The 21,968-nt window shown below is 39.2% G+C and overlaps 2 protein-coding genes and 1 long non-coding RNA gene across 9 annotated transcripts in view; all 3 read left to right on the top strand.

The window, feature by feature from the left end:
* Positions 1–8: 8 nt before the first annotated feature.
* LOC103396665 (E3 ubiquitin-protein ligase MARCH6-like) lies at positions 9–11,373 on the top strand. Its single transcript, XM_008334848.3, is given in 27 exon segments — positions 9–266; positions 1,983–2,082; positions 2,310–2,383; positions 2,574–2,717; positions 3,395–3,467; positions 3,854–4,034; positions 4,312–4,543; positions 4,665–4,726; positions 4,906–4,938; positions 5,074–5,125; positions 5,468–5,526; positions 5,623–5,703; positions 5,784–5,852; positions 5,948–6,022; positions 6,145–6,279; positions 6,371–6,490; positions 6,690–6,790; positions 6,941–7,078; positions 7,211–7,415; positions 7,493–7,562; positions 7,675–7,856; positions 7,952–8,086; positions 8,170–8,259; positions 8,732–8,864; positions 9,207–9,254; positions 9,257–9,332; positions 9,922–11,373. Coding segments are annotated over 27 exon segments (2,775 nt in total). The 5' UTR covers positions 9–247; the 3' UTR covers positions 10,010–11,373.
* A 2,053-nt stretch (positions 11,374–13,426) lies between these two features.
* Positions 13,427–17,072, top strand: ankrd33bb (ankyrin repeat domain 33Bb). Its single transcript, XM_008334849.3, has 5 exons — positions 13,427–13,912; positions 14,961–15,090; positions 15,323–15,463; positions 15,928–16,091; positions 16,181–17,072. Exons 1-5 carry the CDS (start codon positions 13,427–13,429, stop codon positions 16,835–16,837), a joined length of 1,578 nt encoding a protein of 525 aa, XP_008333071.1. The 3' UTR covers positions 16,838–17,072.
* A 1,582-nt stretch (positions 17,073–18,654) lies between these two features.
* Positions 18,655–21,968, top strand: part of LOC103396669 (uncharacterized) — a 31,006-nt gene continuing 27,692 nt past the window's right edge. For 3 of the 7 annotated variants that reach the window (XR_003053053.1, XR_001761697.2, XR_003053051.1), the window contains exons 1-3: positions 18,656–18,894; positions 19,023–19,056; positions 19,591–19,656. This is a non-coding gene — a long non-coding RNA (uncharacterized LOC103396669). Of the gene's footprint in view, positions 18,895–19,022; positions 19,076–19,590; positions 19,657–21,968 lie in introns of all 7 variants that reach the window. The other 4 variants (XR_003053050.1, XR_003053049.1, XR_003053054.1 and 1 more) reach the window with 3 other exon arrangements.

The following is a 21,968-nucleotide window of genomic DNA, read 5'->3' as shown; positions in this document are numbered from 1 at the left end:
CTCCATCATGTGGCTTAAACGGTGAACAACAAACAGGGTGGCACAAAGTCCTGTCCTCTCGTTAGTGTTGCAAGACGATTATGTAGTAAAAAAATAATGACCGTTACTTTTTTGATCAATGATCGAATGAAAGGAGAAGGGATACTTTATTAATTTTTATTTTTGTAATGTTTACATGTGACTGTCTTAAGTTTTCACTTTTTTGAGTGCTTTGTTGTGAAGGTGCTATTAGCAGCCCTCAGACAAGATGGACATCGCCGATGAAGGTAGTTTAGGTTTCAATCCGTTCATCCTATTATTTAGATAAGTGGCTGAAGAAAGCATACAGAATGGTTATGTCACACTCCCAACAAATTCCACAGGAACTGTTTATCACAATGAATTCTTAGATCAGCATTTACAGCGGATAGTAGTTAAGCAAAATAAAACACTGTTCGCTAACTAGCTTTAGCTATCCTGCTAACTAGCAGTAGCTCGCGTCCGTTAGCTGCTGTAAATTAAATACCTATGTGTAACAACGCGGTGTTACGTTGTTGCGTGTTAGTTATGGGGGTTCGTTACATTGAAATCTAGTTTACTTAGTTTTAGACACGTGGGCATGTTACATGTTATTTTTTAACTATAAACAGGCGTGTAATAAATGGAATGCCACCGTTATATTTTCAGCTGTTGTCAACCATAATCAGCTGAGTTGACACCAGTCATTAGTTAGTGATCAGCATTTCTATAACAGAAGAGTCATATATAACAACACCATGAACCTAAATATGCAATTATAAATATATTCCTTTTCAACGTATATTGTGAAACATTTAAGTCTATTCTGATGTGTGTGCTGTTTGTGTTATTGTTATTATGTTATCATTAGTGCATAACTAGTGTCCTCTGTGTTTTGAATAATTAGCTAAATCTAAAGTATTTAACATGTAGCAGGAAATCTGTATGTCTCTCTGATTGTTCATCTGTCTGTCTAACCCACCAACAACAACAGGCTCCGACTAAAAAGAGGGTGTCCTGGTGTGGTGTTGAATTTCCTTATAAGATTAATTTACAACCAACAGCTATGTTTTAGCAAACAGTATGACCTCCCTGCATCGTGGCTAATTATAGTCACTTTATTTTGAGCTTTCACTGACAGTTAATCCAAGTTTTACAGTTTGCCCTGGTGTAAGTTTGTGGTCTGTCCTTCTCACTAAAGTGTCTTGTTGTCAAGACTGTCTAAAGTCAGCTGTATAATGTCAGACACCTGGGGTTTCTTAGGTTTATTTAAGGTAACAATTTTAGATATATATTTTTTTTCACTGATCCATAATGCTTGATTCTGTCATTTCCAATCCCAAGTTTCAGGTCTTTATCCGGTCAACAATTACCTCTGATGGGACGTCAGTGTCATTGGTGTTATTAATGTGAATTGGCTTCACTTCTATTTGATGATTTAACAGTCAAATATGTGCAATCACATTCCCTTAGCCCCTGACACTTTATCATTTTTAATCATGTAAAAAACTGATATAATCATGTGCATATCAAGTACTTTAGAAAGCAAAGCACTTCCATCTATTCACAGTTTATTATTGTGTCACAGCCTAACATAGAGGTGTCAGCATCCTGCTGTCTGTCTTGCAGTCAATGTATCAGCCGATTCCATTAGGACTGTGACACACTGTGTAAAACCAGCGGATATAGTCATACAGTATTTCTGAATTTAAAATGTCGCCATGCGAACATTAAATAAAAAACGGCAGAAACTGGGGCCTAGTTCAGTTCTTAAATTATTTACAGTTTTGTACACGTCTGTGTCTCAATGCTTGCTATTTCAACAACCCCTTCAGTTTGTATAGGAATTTAAAATGTCAGCCATTCTCGTGCATGATGAAAATTTGGTGTGGAAAGTTGTGTTTTCACAATCTTCTTTCCCACTGTATAATTAGGAAGCAAAAGTATTTGATTATTGTTTTGTTTATTTTTTTTTGTCTGTACAGCAGATATCTGCCGCGTCTGTCGGTCAGAAGGATCGCTGGACAAACCACTCTACCACCCATGTGTCTGCACTGGCAGCATTAAGTTCATCCATCAGGAATGGTACGAAGTCGCCATTTCTTGTCTTACTCTTTAACAACCAGTAAGAAAATAGAGAATGGAAGGTGATGTCTGTGTATTGTTTGCTTTGATCAATGAATCTTATGTAGTGTAACTGATTAAACAAAATGAAATTTATTAATAATGGTATGTTTTGTTAATTGCCATTTACCACCATAGAAACATTAAGCGATTTTGTTGTCTTTTTGTGCTTGTTTCCATGTTTCCAGTCTACTGCAGTGGCTCAAACACAGCAGGAAAGAATACTGTGAACTATGCAAACACAGGTTTGCTTTCACTCCCAGTAAGTGATTTTCTTTCTTACCACACAATTTGCTGCTTTCATTTTTAAGTCAGTGCTTTGGCAGGCACGATCTTGTCTCATTCAAGCAAATAAAACATAAAAAAAACAACACATATTTGCTAGTACATTTCACTGTGACACATTTCTAGTTAGTTATCTTTCTTTTTTTTCTTTTTTTGCCCGGTTTTAGTTTACTCTCCAGACATGCCAACACGCTTGCCTTTCCAAGACATCTTTTCAGGGCTGGTCACCAGTATTGGAACAGCCATCAGATACTGGTTCCACTACACACTGGTGGCCTTCGCCTGGTTAGGTGTGGTGCCTCTCACAGCATGTAAGTCTGCCTAACTCTGTTGTTTTGAGTAATTATAAAAACAAAGGCTGGGGAAAGAAAAGTGAATATACAACAAAAAGATTTATCTCATACTTAATATTTGAAAAAGAAAAGGTGACGTAAGTATTTGAAGCCTGGTCTAAATGTGACAATTGAGCCTGACCCACAGCAGCAGCAGCTTAACCTAAAGCCACTGTGAATTAGTGGTTCTGCTCAAGTGGAACTAAGCTTTAATTTTTGCACAGCCTTTGAAAAGTTAAGGCATGCTGATGCATTCTTGGAAAAATCCCCTGACATTCAGTAGTTCAATGTGACAAATGTCTGGATTAAACTTTGAGCTTACTTGCTATGTTGCTTTCTGACAAAAAGGTTATTTTGCTTTGAATAGGAAACATTGGTTTGAGCAGCTATGCACAGTTAATTAAAAAATTAAAAGTCAGGGGAAAAATGACTGTCATTAACATATAAAAAATAATAACGCTGCCACTGGACACAATCTAATATTCTATTAAATTATATTATTACAATAACTATATAGGTTAGTGTGTTTCTTAAAGCCCAGTGACATGTGTGATGCATTAATCTATATTGTAAGTGAATAAAAATTAATAAAATAAAGCTGAGTGTGTGTGTGTGTGTCTGTTGTGTTAATTACACCTTCTTTTATTTCCCGACAGGTCGCATCTACAAGTGTCTGTTCACGGGTTCTGTCAGCACACTCCTCACCCTGCCGTTAGACATGCTTTCAACGTAAGTTTAAATAACTTTCCTGTCTCACACTTAACTCTGGGGAGCGTTGTGTTCTTCACGGCTTATCATCCTAGAGATTACTTTATTTAATTGCAGAGTAACAGGGTCAGTGGACAGGCTCTTAGCTGTGCCAGAGTTAAGTATAAGCTAATTTGCGTCAGGGGTCCTTGGGTAGAAAACAATGAAAGACCGAGCACTGAGGGAAAACCCATAAAATACGCTGACCTTATTTGTAACCCAGCAATTATGCAATATATCATAGAGTTCTGCCTCCACTAGAACAATAAACGGTCTTCCCTGTCTAATCAGAGTAGTCCTTCATGGTGCCCGTACACATTGTGTGAGTACCTGTATCAAAGGTGTAACCTCTGTTGTTCCGTCTGCAGACAGAACCTGCTGGCCGACTGTCTTCATGGCTGTTTTGTGGTCACATGCACGCTGTGCGCCTTCATCAGCCTGGTGTGGCTCAGGGAGCAGATCGTACACGGTGGCGCCCCTCAATGGTTGGAGCAGAATCAGCCTCCTTTGGTTCCCAACCAGCCAAATGGCCCTGCAGCTGCCAATGAGGTGAGCTAAGTTTATAATAAAAAGTAATTTAGCCCTTGGCCACACACTGAGAGATCCATCTGAAAGAACATCAAACATGCTGCAAACATGATGCTCACTGACATAAAGTTGAGGTCAGAACAGACTGGGTCTTGTCCAGTGTGTCTATTCCAGCCACAAACTAAATGTTTCTTCAGTATGAAAAAGCAGTGTTATACCCTGATATTTTCACTGTTTTTAATATTTATAAAATGACTCAAAATCCTCTCCGATACAAAATGATTTTGTGGTTACACAGGCACCAGGTGGGAATGGTGCCGTCAATGCTCAGGCCGCTGGCCGCTTCCCAGGAGGCCAGCATGGCGAGGACCCTGTCATTCATGGTCTGGTTCCTGCCAATGCACACGGACCTGACCATCTGGAAGACGAGGCTGTACTTGATGATGAAGAAGAAGACGACCAAGATGAAGAGGAAGAGGATGACGACGGCAGGGAAGAGGACCCTGTTGATGCCATTCTTGGAGGACTTGGTTAGTGTGAAATATGTTGGGGTTTTTTGTTTTTTTTTAAAAGGTGACTCAGTAAAGTTTAATGCAGCTTCACGTGAAGACGTTTTTTGCTTTCGGTGTAATTGACGCTGATATTTGGCAGAGGATCTGAACTGGAACGCTTTGGAATGGGACCGTGCAGCAGACGAGTTGACCTGGGAAAAGGTGAGAATTATATTTTTTCTAAACAGTTTGTCTTGCTCCAAACAGAATTGCGTAGATGCTAAAATTAGGTCTAGTCCAAGATTGATTGTAGCTTTTATATATGATGTGTTTTTCGGCTTTTTCTTTGTTTTGTTTTTTGTTTTTTCAGTATTTTTTACACTGAATTACTTATGTTATAGATGCTTGGGCTGGACGGCTCCCTCGTTTTTTTGGTAGGTGTTCACACAACGTCTGCCTTAAAGGATGTCCTGGAGTTCTAATCCCAAAGTGTTACATTCACATATACAACAACAGTGAACCTGTCTTATTGTTTTCTGTGTGTGTGTGTGTTTTTTTTTTTTTTGCAGGAGCATGTCTTCTGGGTGGTCTCTCTTAACACACTCTTCATCCTGGTTTTTGGTAAGCTGATGTCAGTGTAGAGGTGACACACTGTCAACCATTATGTTTTGTTTTAATTAGTGCAACTACGGTGTTCAGCAGTCATCATTTGTACATGTGTCATCAAGGAGTGACCAATCAGAAGCTGATTTGATTTAAGGTCTGCAGTGAGTTTCCAGCATCATATATTTAATGTACTTTTGGTTAATGATGAACTGTTCTATATAATGGAACACGAGTGGCTGACAGAGCCAACAGAGAAGCAGTTTTTATTAGTTAATTTCCCAGCAAGGCTAGGCTAGAACAGTATGAGCTAACCCTGTTGACATCATCACTTTTGTAATCTCCATGTTTGTCCTGCAGCCTTTTGTCCATATCACATTGGTCATTTCTCAGTTGTTGGATTGGGCTTTGAAGACTATGTAAGTGCACAGTGATGCATGATGTCATATCAACACAATACGTTTGTACTCGTTTCTGAATTATTGGAATTTACTTCAAACTATGTTTTATTGTAGATCACAGCATCGCACTTTGACGGCCTCATCACCACCATCGTGGGTTACATCCTGTTGGCTGCAGCCCTCATGGTCTGCCATGTATCCCTTTTGTACGCTTGAGTATCTCAAATGTCTGCCTTCTACATATGTATTGTGTTCCTTAACTGATTCTCCTGCAGGTATTTGCTTCATTAGTAAAGTTCCAGCGTTCCAAACAACTCTTGGGAGTCTGTTACATTGTTGTTAAGGTAAAGCAAAAAACTCTAGACATTCATTTAAGGCAGTAATTACAAAACAATAATAAAGAACTGATGTTGAACACAGGATTTGTTCTGTCCTGTAGGTGTCCCTGCTGGTAGTTATGGAGATAGGCTTGTTTCCCTTGATTTGTGGTTGGTGGCTGGACATTTGTTCTCTGGTGAGGCATCTACACTTCATCATAATGCCAGACTAAATTCTTTCCCTTGTTGTATTTTACAAACACTTATGCGGGCAGTATTTTCTCGTTGATTACTTTAATGTTTATTATTCTTATTCTAGGAAATGTTTGATGCAACCTTAAAGGACAGGGAGCAGAGTTTTGACTCGGCTCCTGGTACGACCATGTTCCTCCATTGGCTCGTCGGAATGGTCTATGTCTTTTACTTTGCCTCCTTCATTCTTCTTCTCAGAGAGGTAACATGAGTTTTTTTAACTGGTGAAAATCAAAAACCTTATTCCATGGAGTTTTTTTTATATACCGTCCTGTGAATGTGTTTTTGGACAGGTTTTGCGGCCTGGTGTATTGTGGTTCCTAAGGAACTTGAACGACCCAGACTTTAATCCAGTGCAAGAGATGATCCACCTGCCCATCTATAGACACCTTAGAAGATTTATCCTCTCTGTGGTCAGTCTAATTAAAGGCAGTTTAGAAGAAATTAAAATGATCAAAAACGTACTTTTAGACTGAAGTTAAAGATACAAACAGAAATTAATTAATTAGAATTTTTGCATTCCTAAGCTAAAATTTAAATTTTTTTTTACAGATAATAAATTGTCACAGGTCTGGTATGCTCAATATGTATTTGTGTTTATGTTGTTTGCAGGTGGTTTTTGGTTCAATAGTTTTACTGATGCTTTGGCTTCCTATTAGGATCATTAAACTTCTCCTCCCGACTTTCCTTCCCTACAACGTCATGCTTTACAGGTACAGTATAAAAACCACATGGACATTTAATCCTTATGTGTTGATACTGAGGTCATGAACTCTTTTGGTCAAATGTTTAACATGGCTGCTATTTTACTCGTGCAGCTTAAGTATGTATAACTCTGTGTCCTGTATCTTCTGTAAATTCAGTGATGCACCAGTTAGTGAGCTGTCATTAGAGCTGTTGTTGCTTCAAGTTGTTCTGCCAGCGCTGCTGGAGCAGGGTCACACCCGACGCTGGCTCAAACGCCTCGTCCACGCCTGGACATTCACAGCTGGATACATGTTGTAAGTACTATCTGGTACAGACTATTTTCTTACTGCGCAGGTCAGAGAACTCAGTTCTCATGTGATTACAACAGTGAATTTGTTTTGTCAGTGACTTATAGACAAAGTAACTCCTGAAGTCTCTGCTCACAGTGACCTACACTCATATTTGCTTGGAGAACACGACGATGAAGACAACGAACCAATTAACAACAATCGCCCTGCTCGCCATAATAACAACAATAACGGCATGCGTGGTCTTGGGGAGGGGCTACATGCTGCCCACCAGGCCATATTGCAGCAGGGTGGTCCAGTGGGATTTCAGCCGTACCATCGACCTATCCATTTTCCTCTTAAGGTGAATTTCTTTTTCCTCATCATCGTGTTGCCTCTCCTGTAGCGTACTTTTTGTTAACCTTTTGTTTGTTTGTTCAGATCGTTCTTTTGGTCGTCTTCATGTGTGTGACGCTGTTACTAGCCAGTCTGATCTGCCTTACACTACCAGGTATGTAGTGGCCACAAAGAGCCAGTCTTTTCATCTCTGCATATCTGTCCATCTGTTCTCATTCTTATCTTCACCGTTTCTCATCTTCCTCCTCTTTCTTGTCTTCTGCTAGTGTGTATGGGCCGCTTGTTGATGTCTTTCTGGATGGGCAGCGCCATGGTCCATGAGCTGTACACAGCCGCCAGTGGTCTGTATGTCTGCTGGTTGTCCATACGGGCTGCCACTGTGGTGCTGTCCTGGATGCCAGAGGGACCGAGCGTCATCATGCTCAAAGTCCAGGAGTGGACACTCATGGTTGGTGCTGTTGTCTTTGTCTAAAAGAAAAACTAATCATAGAACCATGCTCTAATTTAATATGAGGACTGATGTGTTGTCTTGTTTAAATCTAGATTCTGAAGACGGTCGTGGTGGCCGTGCTGTTAGCTGGAGTGGTTCCTCTTCTGTTGGGTCTGCTGTTTGAGCTGATTGTTGTGGCACCTCTCAGAGTCCCACTGGACCAAACACCACTCTTCTATCCCTGGCAGGTAGGTGTGAGTCGTTATTCTCACACTCCCTCTCTGACTCACTTGTTTCTATGTTTGGTAATTGGATGACTGCTGTGCTGCAGGACTGGGCGCTGGGTGTGCTCCATGCTAAAATTATTGCAGCCATTACACTGATGGGCCCTCAGTGGTGGCTGAAGACGGTCATTGAACAGGTCAGTTTTATGTCTGTCCAACTTCACACCTACACTGTGGCTTTAAATACTGCACTTCTGTACTAACAGGAAAAGGTTGTGCATTAGTTTCTGTGCTGTTTCTACCATTACCACGTTTGCGTATTTGTCGTAGTCCTTGACCGAGCAAAATGCATGACAAATGGTAATATTTAAAAATAAAGTATTATAATATTAAAATAAATATATACTCTATAAATATATATATATTATTTATAAGGTAAATTCTTTGTCCAGCTCCTTTAACCCTCAGGCCATATGCCTCAGAGTTGTAATTGAAAAAGAAGTTCAAGCTAAAAAAAACACAGGCCGCCGTTGTAAACATTTATCTTATTTTTGTACCAAAGCTTATGCCCTGGTCTATCGTATGCTGTGGTATTTTGCAGTTTACTGTGGTGTAACTGTGTTTTCAAGTGTAATGAACCTGTCAGTGTCTGTCATCTGACTGCTCCAGGTCTATGCTAATGGAATCCGAAATATTGACTTGTACTTCATCTTAAGAAGACTGGCTGCTCCAGTCATCTGTGTCCTGCTGCTGTCCCTGTGTGTCCCCTACACCGTCTCCAAAGGCGTCACGCCACTGCTGGGTAGGTCTTCATGAAGGCAGCAGTGTAACCTCACTGAAGAATCTGGGGTCAGGAATTGTTTCCAAATGTTTGGTTGAAACAGAGATCTCTTTGTGGCTGCTGTAATATCACCGCCATTTAACTCCATCTGTACTGGCCACAAATATTTAAATGGATCACATATATCCCTTTAATGTTTGAGCCCAGAAGTCAGAGATTAAATGTCATTACTCCGATCAAGATTGTTTTCTAAAATGTGTACCACAGACAGAAAGTGGTTACTGTAAGTTCACAGCAATAATAGAATGATAACGGACATTTTCTGACTGCAACATTTATTATTTTGACTCTTTCCTGCTGCAGGGGTGCAGCCGGAGATGCAGACGCTGGTGGAGAGAACCATCTATCCTTTCCAGTCATCATACTGGCCATTCTGTCCATCCAGATACGGCAGTTTAAGCGCTTGTACGAGCACATCAAAAATGACAAGTCAGTACAAGGAAAAAAATATTTTATTTTATTTTACATTACTAAACTTCCATTCAGAGATGAACGCCTTCCAGCCAGAAACTGACCTTTTGTCAAAAATATCTCTTGCTCTCAAAGCATAAAAATATAGAATTCCAACCCCAGACTTTTATTACTGCTGTGTTTTTTGCATTATCATTTATTTGCATAGACATCCTGCCAGGTAAACAGAATAATACATCAACATTAGGGCTGTTTAAATTAACGCATTTATTGCAGTCATTAGTTAAATTTCCCAAAGGGAACTCCTGAGAGGTTAATAAAGTGCTATCTATCCAGCTATCTATCAGAGTACCTTTTTAAACACATTTTGACTTAGGGGCTGAATGATGCCCTGTGTAAATCCAATAATTCCACAGCCATCCACGTTTGCTCTTACACACAATTGATAGACATGTCATTGAAACACAGCAGGAAAGAGATTTTGTTTCACCTAAGCCCCTAAAAATAACATCTCATCTGTAGACTGATTGTTCACAACAATAATATTGTTGAGGACAACGACGTCATCGATGCGTTGAGGCAACTGTAACTCCCATCTTTCTTTCAGATACTTGGTCGGACAGAGGCTGGTGAACTATGAATGTAAGACGGGCAGGAGTGTGTCGTCGGCCTCCTACAGCACCTCACAGACCTGATGCTGCCGTGGGATCAGTAGGCTAACTCTGTCCAGTGCTGAGAAAGTACCACAGCCCCATGTAATAATGGAACGGTTTCGTTTTAAAAGAGTTTCAACTCTTAGTTGTCAGTATCAGCTGTATCAGCAGAACCACAACCTGGTCCTCCTGTCTGTTTGGTTCACAGGTGTGCGTGTGTGTGTGCGTGTGTGTGCGCGTTTTGTGTTTTATATCTCACCAGAGTTGTACAGATGTGAGATCCAGGTGAGTTAGGTGTAGCTTTTACCTCAGAGTGTGCTTCCTGTTGAACGTTTGCGGTGGAATATTGTACAGATAACAACAGGCGGCGCTGTGGTTCTGCTCTCATCGTACATCTGCCAGTTGAAAGTTGTCGGTGACAAAAACTGAGATAATTTTAATTTCTACATATTTTAACTAGATGTGATTTTATTGCATTTCTTTTTTTTAAGCTTTGTTTTTCCCATGAGAGATAGTCTTTCAGGGTAATCCTCTTAGGATATCATTTTAAATGAGCGTCACATTTCTGGCAGTCAGTGATTTCATTTTACTTTAATATTTTTTTAATGTGAATTATTGCGTTCTACATTCCTTAGCCTTTGGCTGGTGACAGAAACACAGGAAGAAAGATCTGAATATCTGAAAATGGTCGGCCTGGGGCTAACGCCAAAGCTAATTATGTTTATAGTCAAGTTTAACCCACAGCTTGACTCAAGCATTTTCACATCTTACCATTGTGAGTCTGCAGCCTTTTCTCATCTCCTCAGGCTGCAGAAGACTTCATTTTGCATTCACAAAAGTGAGAGTGGTGCAAAGTTTGCAGCGTCTTATACTTTTCTATGCAATCTCACTGCACTACAAAAGAAAAAAAAAATCTGGAAAAGATCTTTGTCAAACCTAAATAAGGATTTTTTTGTTAAATGTTGCACTTGAACTCACTGTGTAGAAAAGTATGGTCAACAACACAAATGTGTTGTTTTGTTTTTCACTGACTCCGACAGGTGTCAGTTCATTTCACTGTGATGGCTGCACAGAGCGATACAACTAAGTTCAACGTCATTTTTTCTTTTCTTTTAGCACATGAACACTGTTCCGCACCTAATCACTGTTTTCCTATTGAGATAATGTAGACTGTAATTGTTGTAGTGCTGCTGTGTTGCTCACATGATGTTATAAAGTGACCTTTTTGTCACGTGGTTATAACCCAGCTTCCGACTCTGGTCCTGGATTTCATTTTGTAGAAACAAACAATTTCTATTTTTGTATGTGTAAAAAGGCAGCGGCATGTTCTGTAATATGGAAGAAATACTTTGAGGTCTAACAACTGTGGCTTCACACGAACCAATAAACCATTGTGTTGACTGACAGTTCTGTTTCATTGGCCAAGCTGCTTTACTCCTGTGTGATAAGTCAGAGTATCTGTAGTTCCAAAGTATTTGAGGTTGCATCCCACCTGCTTGCAAATTTGCCTTAAACGCATAGGGTCCTGGGTTCGAGCCCCAGAGAAACCACATACTTGGCGCCGCCAAGTGGCAGCCTGTTGCAACGGATCTGCTGTTCACACGAAAAGTTCAAATTTATTTATTTTATAATGCCTGGTTCATTGTACCTCCTCATATTTGTCAGGTAGGGCAGTAACAGTATGCACTTATGATTTTCAAGTATTTACAGCACATACTATGTTTTCGGCTCCACATATTTATAGTCTAACATTCCTATTTGCACATTCATAGCCTGTTTGGTGTTGTTTTGCATGGTTTTTTAAGTCATATATTTTCTGCCTTACTTCGAAACCAATAGAGGATTCTTGATTCAGAGAAAATGGATTTTGTGACTTAAGTGCTGCAAACCCTGGTTCACAGCCTCAGTGGTTCCGGTACAGTACTGTATTTAGTTCTTTTTGATGTGACCTCGTTTGTGACTTAGGCTTACGTCAAACTCTCAACCTGGTTCACGTTGATCCCAATCCTTCTACTGTTCTGTGTTTACAAATGAGGTCACATGACAGAAATCCACTTTAAGCTGTGACTGTTAAGTGCAGCAAAAGATAAATGCAGACGGAGGAGGGCGCGTTCCTCTGACCAACTGTACCACTGACTTTAATTCTAGATGAAGCTTCCAAAGGAGAGTCACAGTCAACACAATTAGACCAATCTTAGACATGTTAATTGAAGTAATTGAACTCTGTATGTTTGTGTCCATTTAACCCAATTTCCAAAGTCTTCATTTTTGAAGGAAATAAAACAAATGTTTATGTAATATATAGGCTACAACATTTTCATTATTCTAATGTTCTTTTTGTTGAATTTTATCATTGTATTATTATTTTTTTATTAGTCAAAGAGCAAACCTCTCTATCTTGTAAGTGGTCTGAGGAATCCAACAGAACACCTAGACAGCAAAAGAGAGAGAAGGGGATAATGGGATTATGAAGTTAGCTGTGGAGAATTCTCTCACTCTGCTGCTGGTGATCATCAAAGAAGATCCTCCACTGGAAACAGATTTTTCTTTTCTCAAGATATGGCTCTGATTTGTTGCTTTCTAGAGGAAATCGTGGAATATTTAAGTTTCATCACGATCTTGAACATTCTGGCCTTTCAAACGTCATGATGACTTGGAGAGACTGGTTGGTTTCCTGAAATTTAAAAATCTTGAAGACTTATAGGTTTGTTTAAGACAAGCATCTACAATCCTCAGAAAGAAAGGATTTGGACTTATTTTGTATCAGAAGACTTTATGGGTAAATCAGTTGAAGAGACTTAGTTTATGCACAGGATCAGATCCTGGTGATGTTTTTTAAAGTTTTATATACAACATGTCATGTCACTGTCAACTGAGAGTTTGTTTGGTAAATATTAGTTAACATATGTTCAGAAAGTGCACATATATGTGCTGTAAGTCAAAAGCATCTGCATATACATGTACTAAACTTTGTTGTTTAATAGTCTAAGACGAATCTTTTGGAACTTAAAGTTTTTAAAGTGATTGTCACATGGATGATGCAAAATTACATCTCCTTCATTTAACTCTGAACACGTCGGCAGCTGTGTTTCCATTAGGGAATTCCCTCTTTGTAGAATTCTGGGTCAGGTCTGTGGAACCAGGTCACGACCTGCTTCGTTGTCAGCTCCTTTGAAATATTGTTTTAGTTTTGGGAAAAAAAGAGAGAATAGATGGAGCGGGATCGAAACCAGTTGCTAAGCTTCAATCATTTGGTCAAAACATTTTTGTTTGCTCTGATTTTGGAAAGTTAATTTCTGAGAGGTTGAAACACACATGCTCACATGTTCTAATGACTAACATAAACCTTCGCACTATCAGGGATAGTCGCTGCAGAATATCATGTCAGTAGGCACTGACTTCATGAACTTGAGGAAAAACTTCGGAGTACTTTTATGGTTGCAGTCAAAAGGGTTTTAAATGGTACTAATGTTAGAGGCAGGAGGTGAACAATCACAAGTCCGAGAGAATGGAGTCGCTGAGGGACCTGCATTTACTGAAAAGGGGTTCAGGTCCAGCAGAGAGTCCATGGATACACCTGTCATGTCCATCACCAGGGTGGACGAAGAAGGTAATGAGTGTGAAATATCTGAAGCGGACGATCAAGAGCCGTACGAAGTGGATTACACTCGCAATTATTGGGAAGATGAGGACGACATCTACCAGGAGTTTGAGGAGCTGGACTTTGAGTCACTGCCAGATCATTCGGACACAAGGAGCGTGGCCTCAGATGACTCTTTCTATCCCCCAGATAATTCAGTCATCTGTGATGTGTACCACTCACCGAGCCCTGAGTCTGTCTCCCTGTTTAAGGCCTGCAGCAACAACAACGCCATCATCGTCAAGATTATGATCAGACAAGGAGTAACTGAGGAAGAAGTGAGGGAAACAGACAGGAACAGAAGAGTAGGTGTTTTTTTGTTATTTATTATTCTCTGCTAAAACACAGTGATCATAGTCTAGGTCTGGTGTGGCCCGTGGGCCACCTGTGATCCAAACACAATCTTAGAGTGGACCAGTCTGTGGTCATTTGAGCAACGTGGAGAGAAACTGAAAGAATCACAAATGTCAAGTGTCAAAATTTCTATATTACCACAGACCATGAATGCAACAGTCTCTGTAGCCTAGCAACATGCAGTCCACTTGTGTGTCTAGTGTTGGCAGTTTAGTTTACAGCCCTCTGAAAGCATGTCCCTCTGAAAGCAACGTGAAATTATTAATGAAAACAGTGAGTTTATCTCTGCATGGAATGAAAAATATTTGTTTATTTTTACCACAAACTCCAGGCTCCACGCTGATGTGTTTAATTAGTAATGAGTGTTGAGTACAGAAAGCACTTCATGTTTTTCAATATGTGCAAATGTTTTGATCCAACTTTGGTCCAAAGCTCCTGATGATCAAAAAAAAAAAAAAAAAAACAAAAGACCCATCTAACTGATTTTAACTGATTAAAAATCTGGCTCAACTACATTTATAATTGTTTCTCTAGTCTAGGCTTTAATGGTGGAAGACACAAAAAAGATTGTGGGCCAGATTAATATCTTTAGCATCAGATTATTTTGAGAATTTCCCATTGTATACTTAGCACCGGTTCCAGGCCAATAGAGGGGAGCTACAAGAGCAGCATATCATCAGAAATGAGCCTAGAACAGAACAGAACATTCTGTATTTTTGTAATGACTTAATTTACATGCTGGGTGATGAGCAGTTCACTAAGACCGACCTCTGAGTTTAGGGCAGAAAAATAACCTTTTAAAATAATGATTTTCTGCTCTTTCCAGTCACTATTTAGTAGTTTGGAAGCTAGTATTTGCTCATTTGAAGGATACAGTCAAAGGTCTTTACCAGTTGGGAAACATCATACCTCATCCACAAGTATTGTTACTATGGTTACAAGAAACCAATCAAATTCAGAGGGAAGACTAAGCTCAAGCTTTTTTATTTTGATTTTCAGTCTGGTCTGATGGTGGCGTGTTACCATGGTTATGTGGACGTGGTCATTGCCCTATCTCAGTGTCCATATTTGGACGTGAATTGGCAGGATAAGGAAGGCAACACTGCTCTCATCACTGCTGCACAAGCAGGTAAACCTCTCAGTACATGCTGTGACGACATATTCTTCGTTAACTTTAATATTCGACATGATAGTTAAATTCTAAGGCAGATTTTGACGAGTGATTCTAATAACTAAACCACTAAGCACTGGCTTAGTGAATGTGGGGAACAATATTTCTGAAATTTGAAGGGCTCAGGGCGAACCTAAATTTTCTGAGTCTCACTTGTACAACTTGTTATCCTTTCACCTGTTTTTCTCAGGTCACTTATTCATCTCCAATTACCTGCTGAGCTACTTCCCTGGGCTGGACATTGAGAGAAGAAACTGTCATGGCTTCACCGCTTTGATGAAGGCTGCCATGCAGGGCAGATCTGAGTGTGTCAGAGCTCTGATGTTAGCAGGTGCGCAAATATGTTAACATCACACTCACACCACTGATATATGTATGTATAAAACCTCAACAGTTCCAACTATTTATTTCAAATGGAAATCCCGGAGAGGAAATACTCAGAGAATGAAAACTTTTTTAGTTAAATACAGTGGAAAAATACACATACATACAACTGCATTACTCAAAAAGATATAACAAAATGCATTAAGAATTAGAATGTACTGCGTTTTGGTAAATTATTTTCTTTGACACTGCTTAAGTGACTGCTTAACACACAGACCCTGCCTAAGTTGTGTATTCTGTGTGTACGTTTTGCTCATTTCCAGTTTAAGGATTTGCGTAAAACAGTGCAACATTTTATTTTTGTGTAGAACCAGAAGGGTAACATATAAATAAAAGTGCCAGAAAAATGACAAATATTTTAGAAAAAAAAGAAAAGATTTTAAAAAGTTTTTTGTCCTTGAATATTTTTAGGAGGTGATGTACGTGCTCGGGACCACAGCCGCAGTCTAACTCCCAGGGAGTGGGCTCTCTTCACCGGTCGCTATGAGACAGCCAGTCTAATGGATCGGCTGATGATGCGGCCTTGTGCTGAGCAGTTCTGTGACTCATTTTCTCTAGAGTGGGCCATGTTGGAGGTAACTACATATTATTGTGAAGAAGTGTCAGATTTATGCAGGAGTAAAGCTGCTTCTTTAAAGCTGCACTGCCTTGTACTTTCATTCAGGAACTGGTGGAACAGGCTCAGACACCAAAGACCTGTGGGAGGCGAATGATCGACTTCCTTTCCTGTTGCCCCTATAGATTTTACATAAACAACAAAGTGAACCCAGTGGACGATGGTGTGTTCGACTTCATGGTCCAAGTTACCACTGGTATCTGCAGTCCTTTCATTGCTACGACATGTAAAACAGTGTGTCCCGGCAGCCCGCCGTGCATTGGGAAGCGGCGTTACGCAGTACAAGAACTACTGAGGAGACAACGTTTGGCCGAGCTGAAGACTCTGGGCCCAGAGAGGCTCAACAACTACAAGAGATTTTTCCAGAACTCGCGGGTTCTCCTCATTGCCAAGGAAAGGGATCGTAGGGCCAGCCTTCAGCCTCAGCTCCTCAATGATGTGGCCATGGCTTCAGCAATGATGATGAGACGAGCCAGTCTGCTGCCACTCAGTATGCTGCGAAGGAGCAGTGTGCGTCCAGGCATCGTAGTTCCCAAAGTAAGACTGTGTAAGGCCCCAGCTCAGAGTTTCAAACTGGAAAAAATAAAACGCAGCCACAACCAAAACCAGCTCCAGGTACCCAAGTGGGATTACAAGATGAAGAAAATACAGAGAAGACAGGAGGAGGAAAACCAGAGACGACTGCCTTTGACAAAGAGGAGGTGAGGGACGATGACGGGGACAACAAAGGAGGACATGTCCTCTAAGGCCTCCAGTGTTGCAGTGGTGAATAAATAAAACACTAATATTCATCTTTGACTCCTTCAGTCTCTGACATTGGTGAATTATTTGCCTTTTGTCTATGTTTTCCTGCTCAACATGTTTTCCATACATTAGTTAGGAGACTAGGATTGTAATCGGAGGATTACCAGCCCTGGGAGGACCGGTGATGTATGAAGCCCACTGCCCCTGTATGTTTAATATATTGGTAAATGCACAAGGTAGTGGTTCCCAATGTGTGGGGCAGCTTCCTCTAGGGGTGTTGTACGACTGCAGGAGTTGCAGTAGAAATTAGAAAGTTTCTATATTTTCTTTATTTGTTTCACAGTGGACAGAAAAGGTTTTGTTACAAGATAATGTTTGGGAAGCATTGCCTTAGGGGGTAAATACTAAAGACACTGAAGGCAACTGTGATACAACTATGAACATTTTCATGTTATATATATAGAACCTTCACTTTGGCTGTGAATCCAATCAAATGACGTTCCCCAGATCAGGCCTGGGCAAACGAAGGCCCACAGGCTGTTCCGCCTTTTAATCCTGCCTGACAAACTTTTCCGAATTGTATAATTTATAGCGAACGCTCTATCTATCTGCTCCTGACTTGGCCCTACTGTCAAATTTTAGGATAATTGTGGCCCGCAAGTCAAAAAGTGGTGATTGACAGGTGAGGTCAAACCATCCTGGTAAAGAAGAAACTATGTTTATGAATATTTACTTGTGTTGTATTAAAATTTGATTAAATAGCTAGTTATTAAATAAATCATTCCTGAATAATCTCTATATCTCTATAATTTATAATCTCTATATCTATATGGAGTCTCAATATGCATTTTCTTTTATTCTATCTGTTAATATCTGGTCATTCCTTTTTAGCCATTTAACACATTACCACAGGATGATTAGACAAAAGACCGTTTCTGTGTTCTTTAGACATGGTCTGGTGTGGATGTAATACATAATCACACGTGATTATTGAAATCCAGAGCACTCACATTTATAACTGGAAAAGAAGTCATGAAAAGTGAGGGGATGTTGTCGGGTTGAGCAAAAGAAGATGTTGATAGATGTATATTCAAACACAAAAACTTGGCTATAAGAGCCAGGCAGATGAAGCCATTTGGAGGAACTGTTTACAGTACATAATGGAGAAACAGCTCTGACACACATCCAGATGAAGATTTGTGTGTCTGCTGCAGCAGATTGCCTCAGCAATGATCGGTATGACGACCAAAGGCTGTTCACTACAACAGGTATCTGCAGAAGAGAAAAGCTTTCAAAGCCGAGCTGTGGACACGGCTCACACAGGCTTTGTCAGGGCTTTGAAAGCAGCGCCAAAAATAAACAGCTTAGCCGTGACAGCTGACCTCAAAATAATTACATAAGATTTTTTACTTGCTACTTTGAGGTGTTTCGTTTTATGATGTATGCACATTTTTTCTGCCCTTAAGGCACAACTGCTACCAAATTATTTACAATTATTGTGTCCAGTCAAACAAAAATTAAATCCCAATAAAGGCCAATGTCTTCAGCAGTGGGTCTGTCACCCCCTAAACGGTTTGGAAATACAATTTTGAAAGATGGTTAGAAAATTACAAAAAAAATTACAAATATTTTTTGTTAGATTTTTTTTCTTTAATAAATTATTTTTAGCATGCATTTGTTAGATTTTTTTTCTTTAATAAATTCAAGTCAGTTTTGGGCACAATCACAACAGCCCCTCGTGAGCCTTCCTGCAGGGGGTGAGTCCACTGGAAGGTGCCAATCGCCCTAACCTGGATTCGAACTCGCACAGGAGGTGAAATCTGAGGTTTATACCAAGAGCAGAAACATTGCCTCTGGGCCAAAGTGCCACTAACACGCGTAATTGAATCTGATAATCTCCGATCTACCTGTTGAGTCTGTGTTCCTGATTGATTAGTTTTGCCTGCTGAGGTCAGAGGGGAGCTTTCCTCCTCGACCCTTCACTTTTAGCGATTGTTAACTTGCTAAAGCGAGCGTGGGTAAGCGTGTATAAACATTTTCCTTATGTTAATTTATTTGTATTTGGGGCAGCTCTGACTGAATTTAGAACTTGTTTAATGCAGTATTTACCAATGTCTAAATCGCTTTATCGCGTTTCCTGACACAGGTGCAGTAGAGGAGGCTGGCAGCACAGTGTACAGGTAATTCACCTTGTTAAAGGTGAACATTAGCTTCAATGCTATGTTTTGTGTTTCTGGCTACTGCATATTTATATGTTATATTTATATGTTTAAACAATTGACGGTAACCACAAACCATATTTTGGTGGTCGAATGGAAATTGTCCGACATGACATGACGTCACACATCAAATCAAATATAACCTGGCTCATTTATTAACAGATTTATAATTTATGAAATTACCAAAGATTTTGGGGCATCTGAGAGAAATGTTTTAACATAATTTATTTATTATAATCAGGCACCCTTTGAAATGACATGCAGTGACATGAAACAGGGTAAAAGTGTTTATTCACATTTACAGTGTTTCATTCACATCCACTCCAGGAAATCATTCCTGTCTGGGCTCATCAGACTCTTTAACCCCTCCAATAAGTGAATATTTACATTTGGCACTGTGTATACTTGTAGTTTTGAATACATCAATCTAGTTTTTGTATTTAAAATAACACAAGTGACCAGTAATGTTTTTCTGTTTCTTATTTTACCATCCAGGATGTACTCTGCCCTTGTCCGTTGACAGCTGGGATTGGCTCCGGTACTATGAACATTAAAAAACAAGTAAGTTGCATGTATTTAAAGATTATTTAATTTGACCTTTTTATTGTACAGCACTATGATTAAAATCTGTTTTAAATAGGACTTTAAAATGAAATACATTTGACTGGAGTGTTTTAACAGAGCTGTGCAACATTTGTGTTAGAAATTGTGTTAATCATTGTACATATAACATTACCACTCTTCAGTACATTTTATTTATGACTTGTCGTTAATTGTCACTTTAGTATTGATTAGTAGTAGGCCTAGTGGTTAAAGTATTGAAATTATAATTGGAGGACCTCCAGTCTGTATCACTGGCAGCCTCAGGACATCTTTTTCAAATACACAGGATTCCCTTCAAAACAAGACATAAAATAATTTAAAGTGAATCCCTTAAATTTTGGACGATGAATTATTTAGTTCTGTGAACATTAGCATCATTCCCAACCTCTAACATCTGTAAATAAAAGATTAAGGTTAACAAACCACTTCCTACATACAACATTTTTGATGGTCTGTATATATATTTTTTGAGCAGTTGTAGTCTGAGGCAATAAAAATGTTCACAATTCTCTTTTCAAACACATTTATCCTAGCTACAACAAAAAAGGATACCGATGTTACATCTTCATACAGGTGTCATAGTCAAGCTTCTTTGCCTAAAGATCACAAGGACATACATAACATTAGGTTCCAAATGCTGACTAACAAATACAGTAAGTCTGTTTTCAACCAGATTTTTTTTTAATGAGAACAGATGCATCGCAAGTCACTGACATCAGAGGATGACCTTTGTGACCCTATAGCTGTGGGATGTTCTGTGGAGAACCAGGGTTTGTCATGGCATATGTGTTTCATAGTTTTATTTGTCTCAAAGCAGAAAAAAATACCAGCAGCCATTATCCCAAATTAACTTTGAACAAAGGCTAATTGATGTAGTCTTCCTAATTCAGTTTTCAGAATTGTGTGTTTCATATAAAGGGAACATTTGTTGTTAAGTGAAATAATGTGTGTTAATTACAATAATTAGACCTCAAACCCTCATGTATCTAGACTGCAGTGAGCAGAACTGCATTAAGCAGAATGTTGAATTGTTGAATTTTGGATGAAAATGAAAAGAATATTAGTGTATACTGTGTTCTTAAACAAGTTTTTATCAAGTTTTCATTATGAAAAAAATCATGTCACATCATGTGAGGCATGATGTGAGGCAATCAATCACCGGTTGTGAGAAGAAACAGTGTGGACATGTATTTTAAGATAATCCACTTTACTAATTTTATTCCAGTTTACAGCAGGTATCAACCTAATGAAGTTTCCTATATAGTATAGTTTGATTGATTTTGGGAGATTATGTGGCAAATAATGAGTTTGTGCTGAGATGACAGCATCAATGGTCTAATTACTTTTCTGATTTGCTTTTAAAGGTTACATAAATGTTATAAAAGCTCTATAATCTGAAAACAGGCCATGCAAACAATGTTTTCAAAAGAAATCACTGAGTGAGCGGTGATTGATTTAGTCAGTTTAGGTAAAATGACCTGAGTCCCTGCCTCTGATTGAGGATGAGTTCTTAAAATTTTCAGGATGTTTTCCTCTGCTGTGGATCGTTCTCTGTTGGGACTGCATTCATGGTAATGTGAACTCCTTGACTCTGGACTACTCTATTCCACATAGCAACAACAGTACTACACAATGTCAACAATTTAGTGTAGTGACGGCAAAAGAAAAAAGAAAATGTGACAGATTTCCTACATATCGCTGTTTTCTTTTTTTGTTTACAAGTCTTTGACCATAATGCTGCTGCTATAAGTGACATCAACATCTGCACATAAAAAGTATATATTTATATTTACATATAAGTATCCAAACTCTATGAACAGCTCATCTACCATGAAGTTAAAACTGCCACTCTTATTTCAGAAAGTTTTTTTTTCTCTTGTACCTCAAACAAAAAGTATTTTACATCACAGAAGTCAACAAATTTTGTACAGTTTTGGAGGAATATAATTCCTGCCCAGTCACAGTCCCCCATGGTCATCCTACTCGTTTCAAACTTTTTTTCCCTTTCCTAGTGCAGTGAGACAGTTTTCATCCTAGTAAAACAGAGTTTAGAAAAAACAAAGCATTTACAAACTGCCATTGTTATGAGAGTGAGGAGATTCTGTCAGGAATCGAAAGCTGACCGTTAAAACACACCCCACCATACAGTCCTCCTTCAGTGGAATGAGGGCGTTGACTTTTGTTTTTGGTACGATTATAAACGCATGAAGCTTAGTTAACGCTAAAGAAATGCAAAGTGGATTTCTGGCATTCTGTAGAAAAAGAAAGTC

The sequence above is a fragment of the Cynoglossus semilaevis genome, chromosome 20, assembly GCF_000523025.1.
Source record: "Cynoglossus semilaevis isolate Cse_v1.0 chromosome 20, Cse_v1.0, whole genome shotgun sequence".
Classification (NCBI taxonomy): Eukaryota; Metazoa; Chordata; class Actinopteri; order Pleuronectiformes; family Cynoglossidae; genus Cynoglossus; species Cynoglossus semilaevis.
The sequence above is the reverse complement of the archived record's forward strand: the minus strand, read 5'-3'. Positions and strand labels throughout refer to the sequence as shown.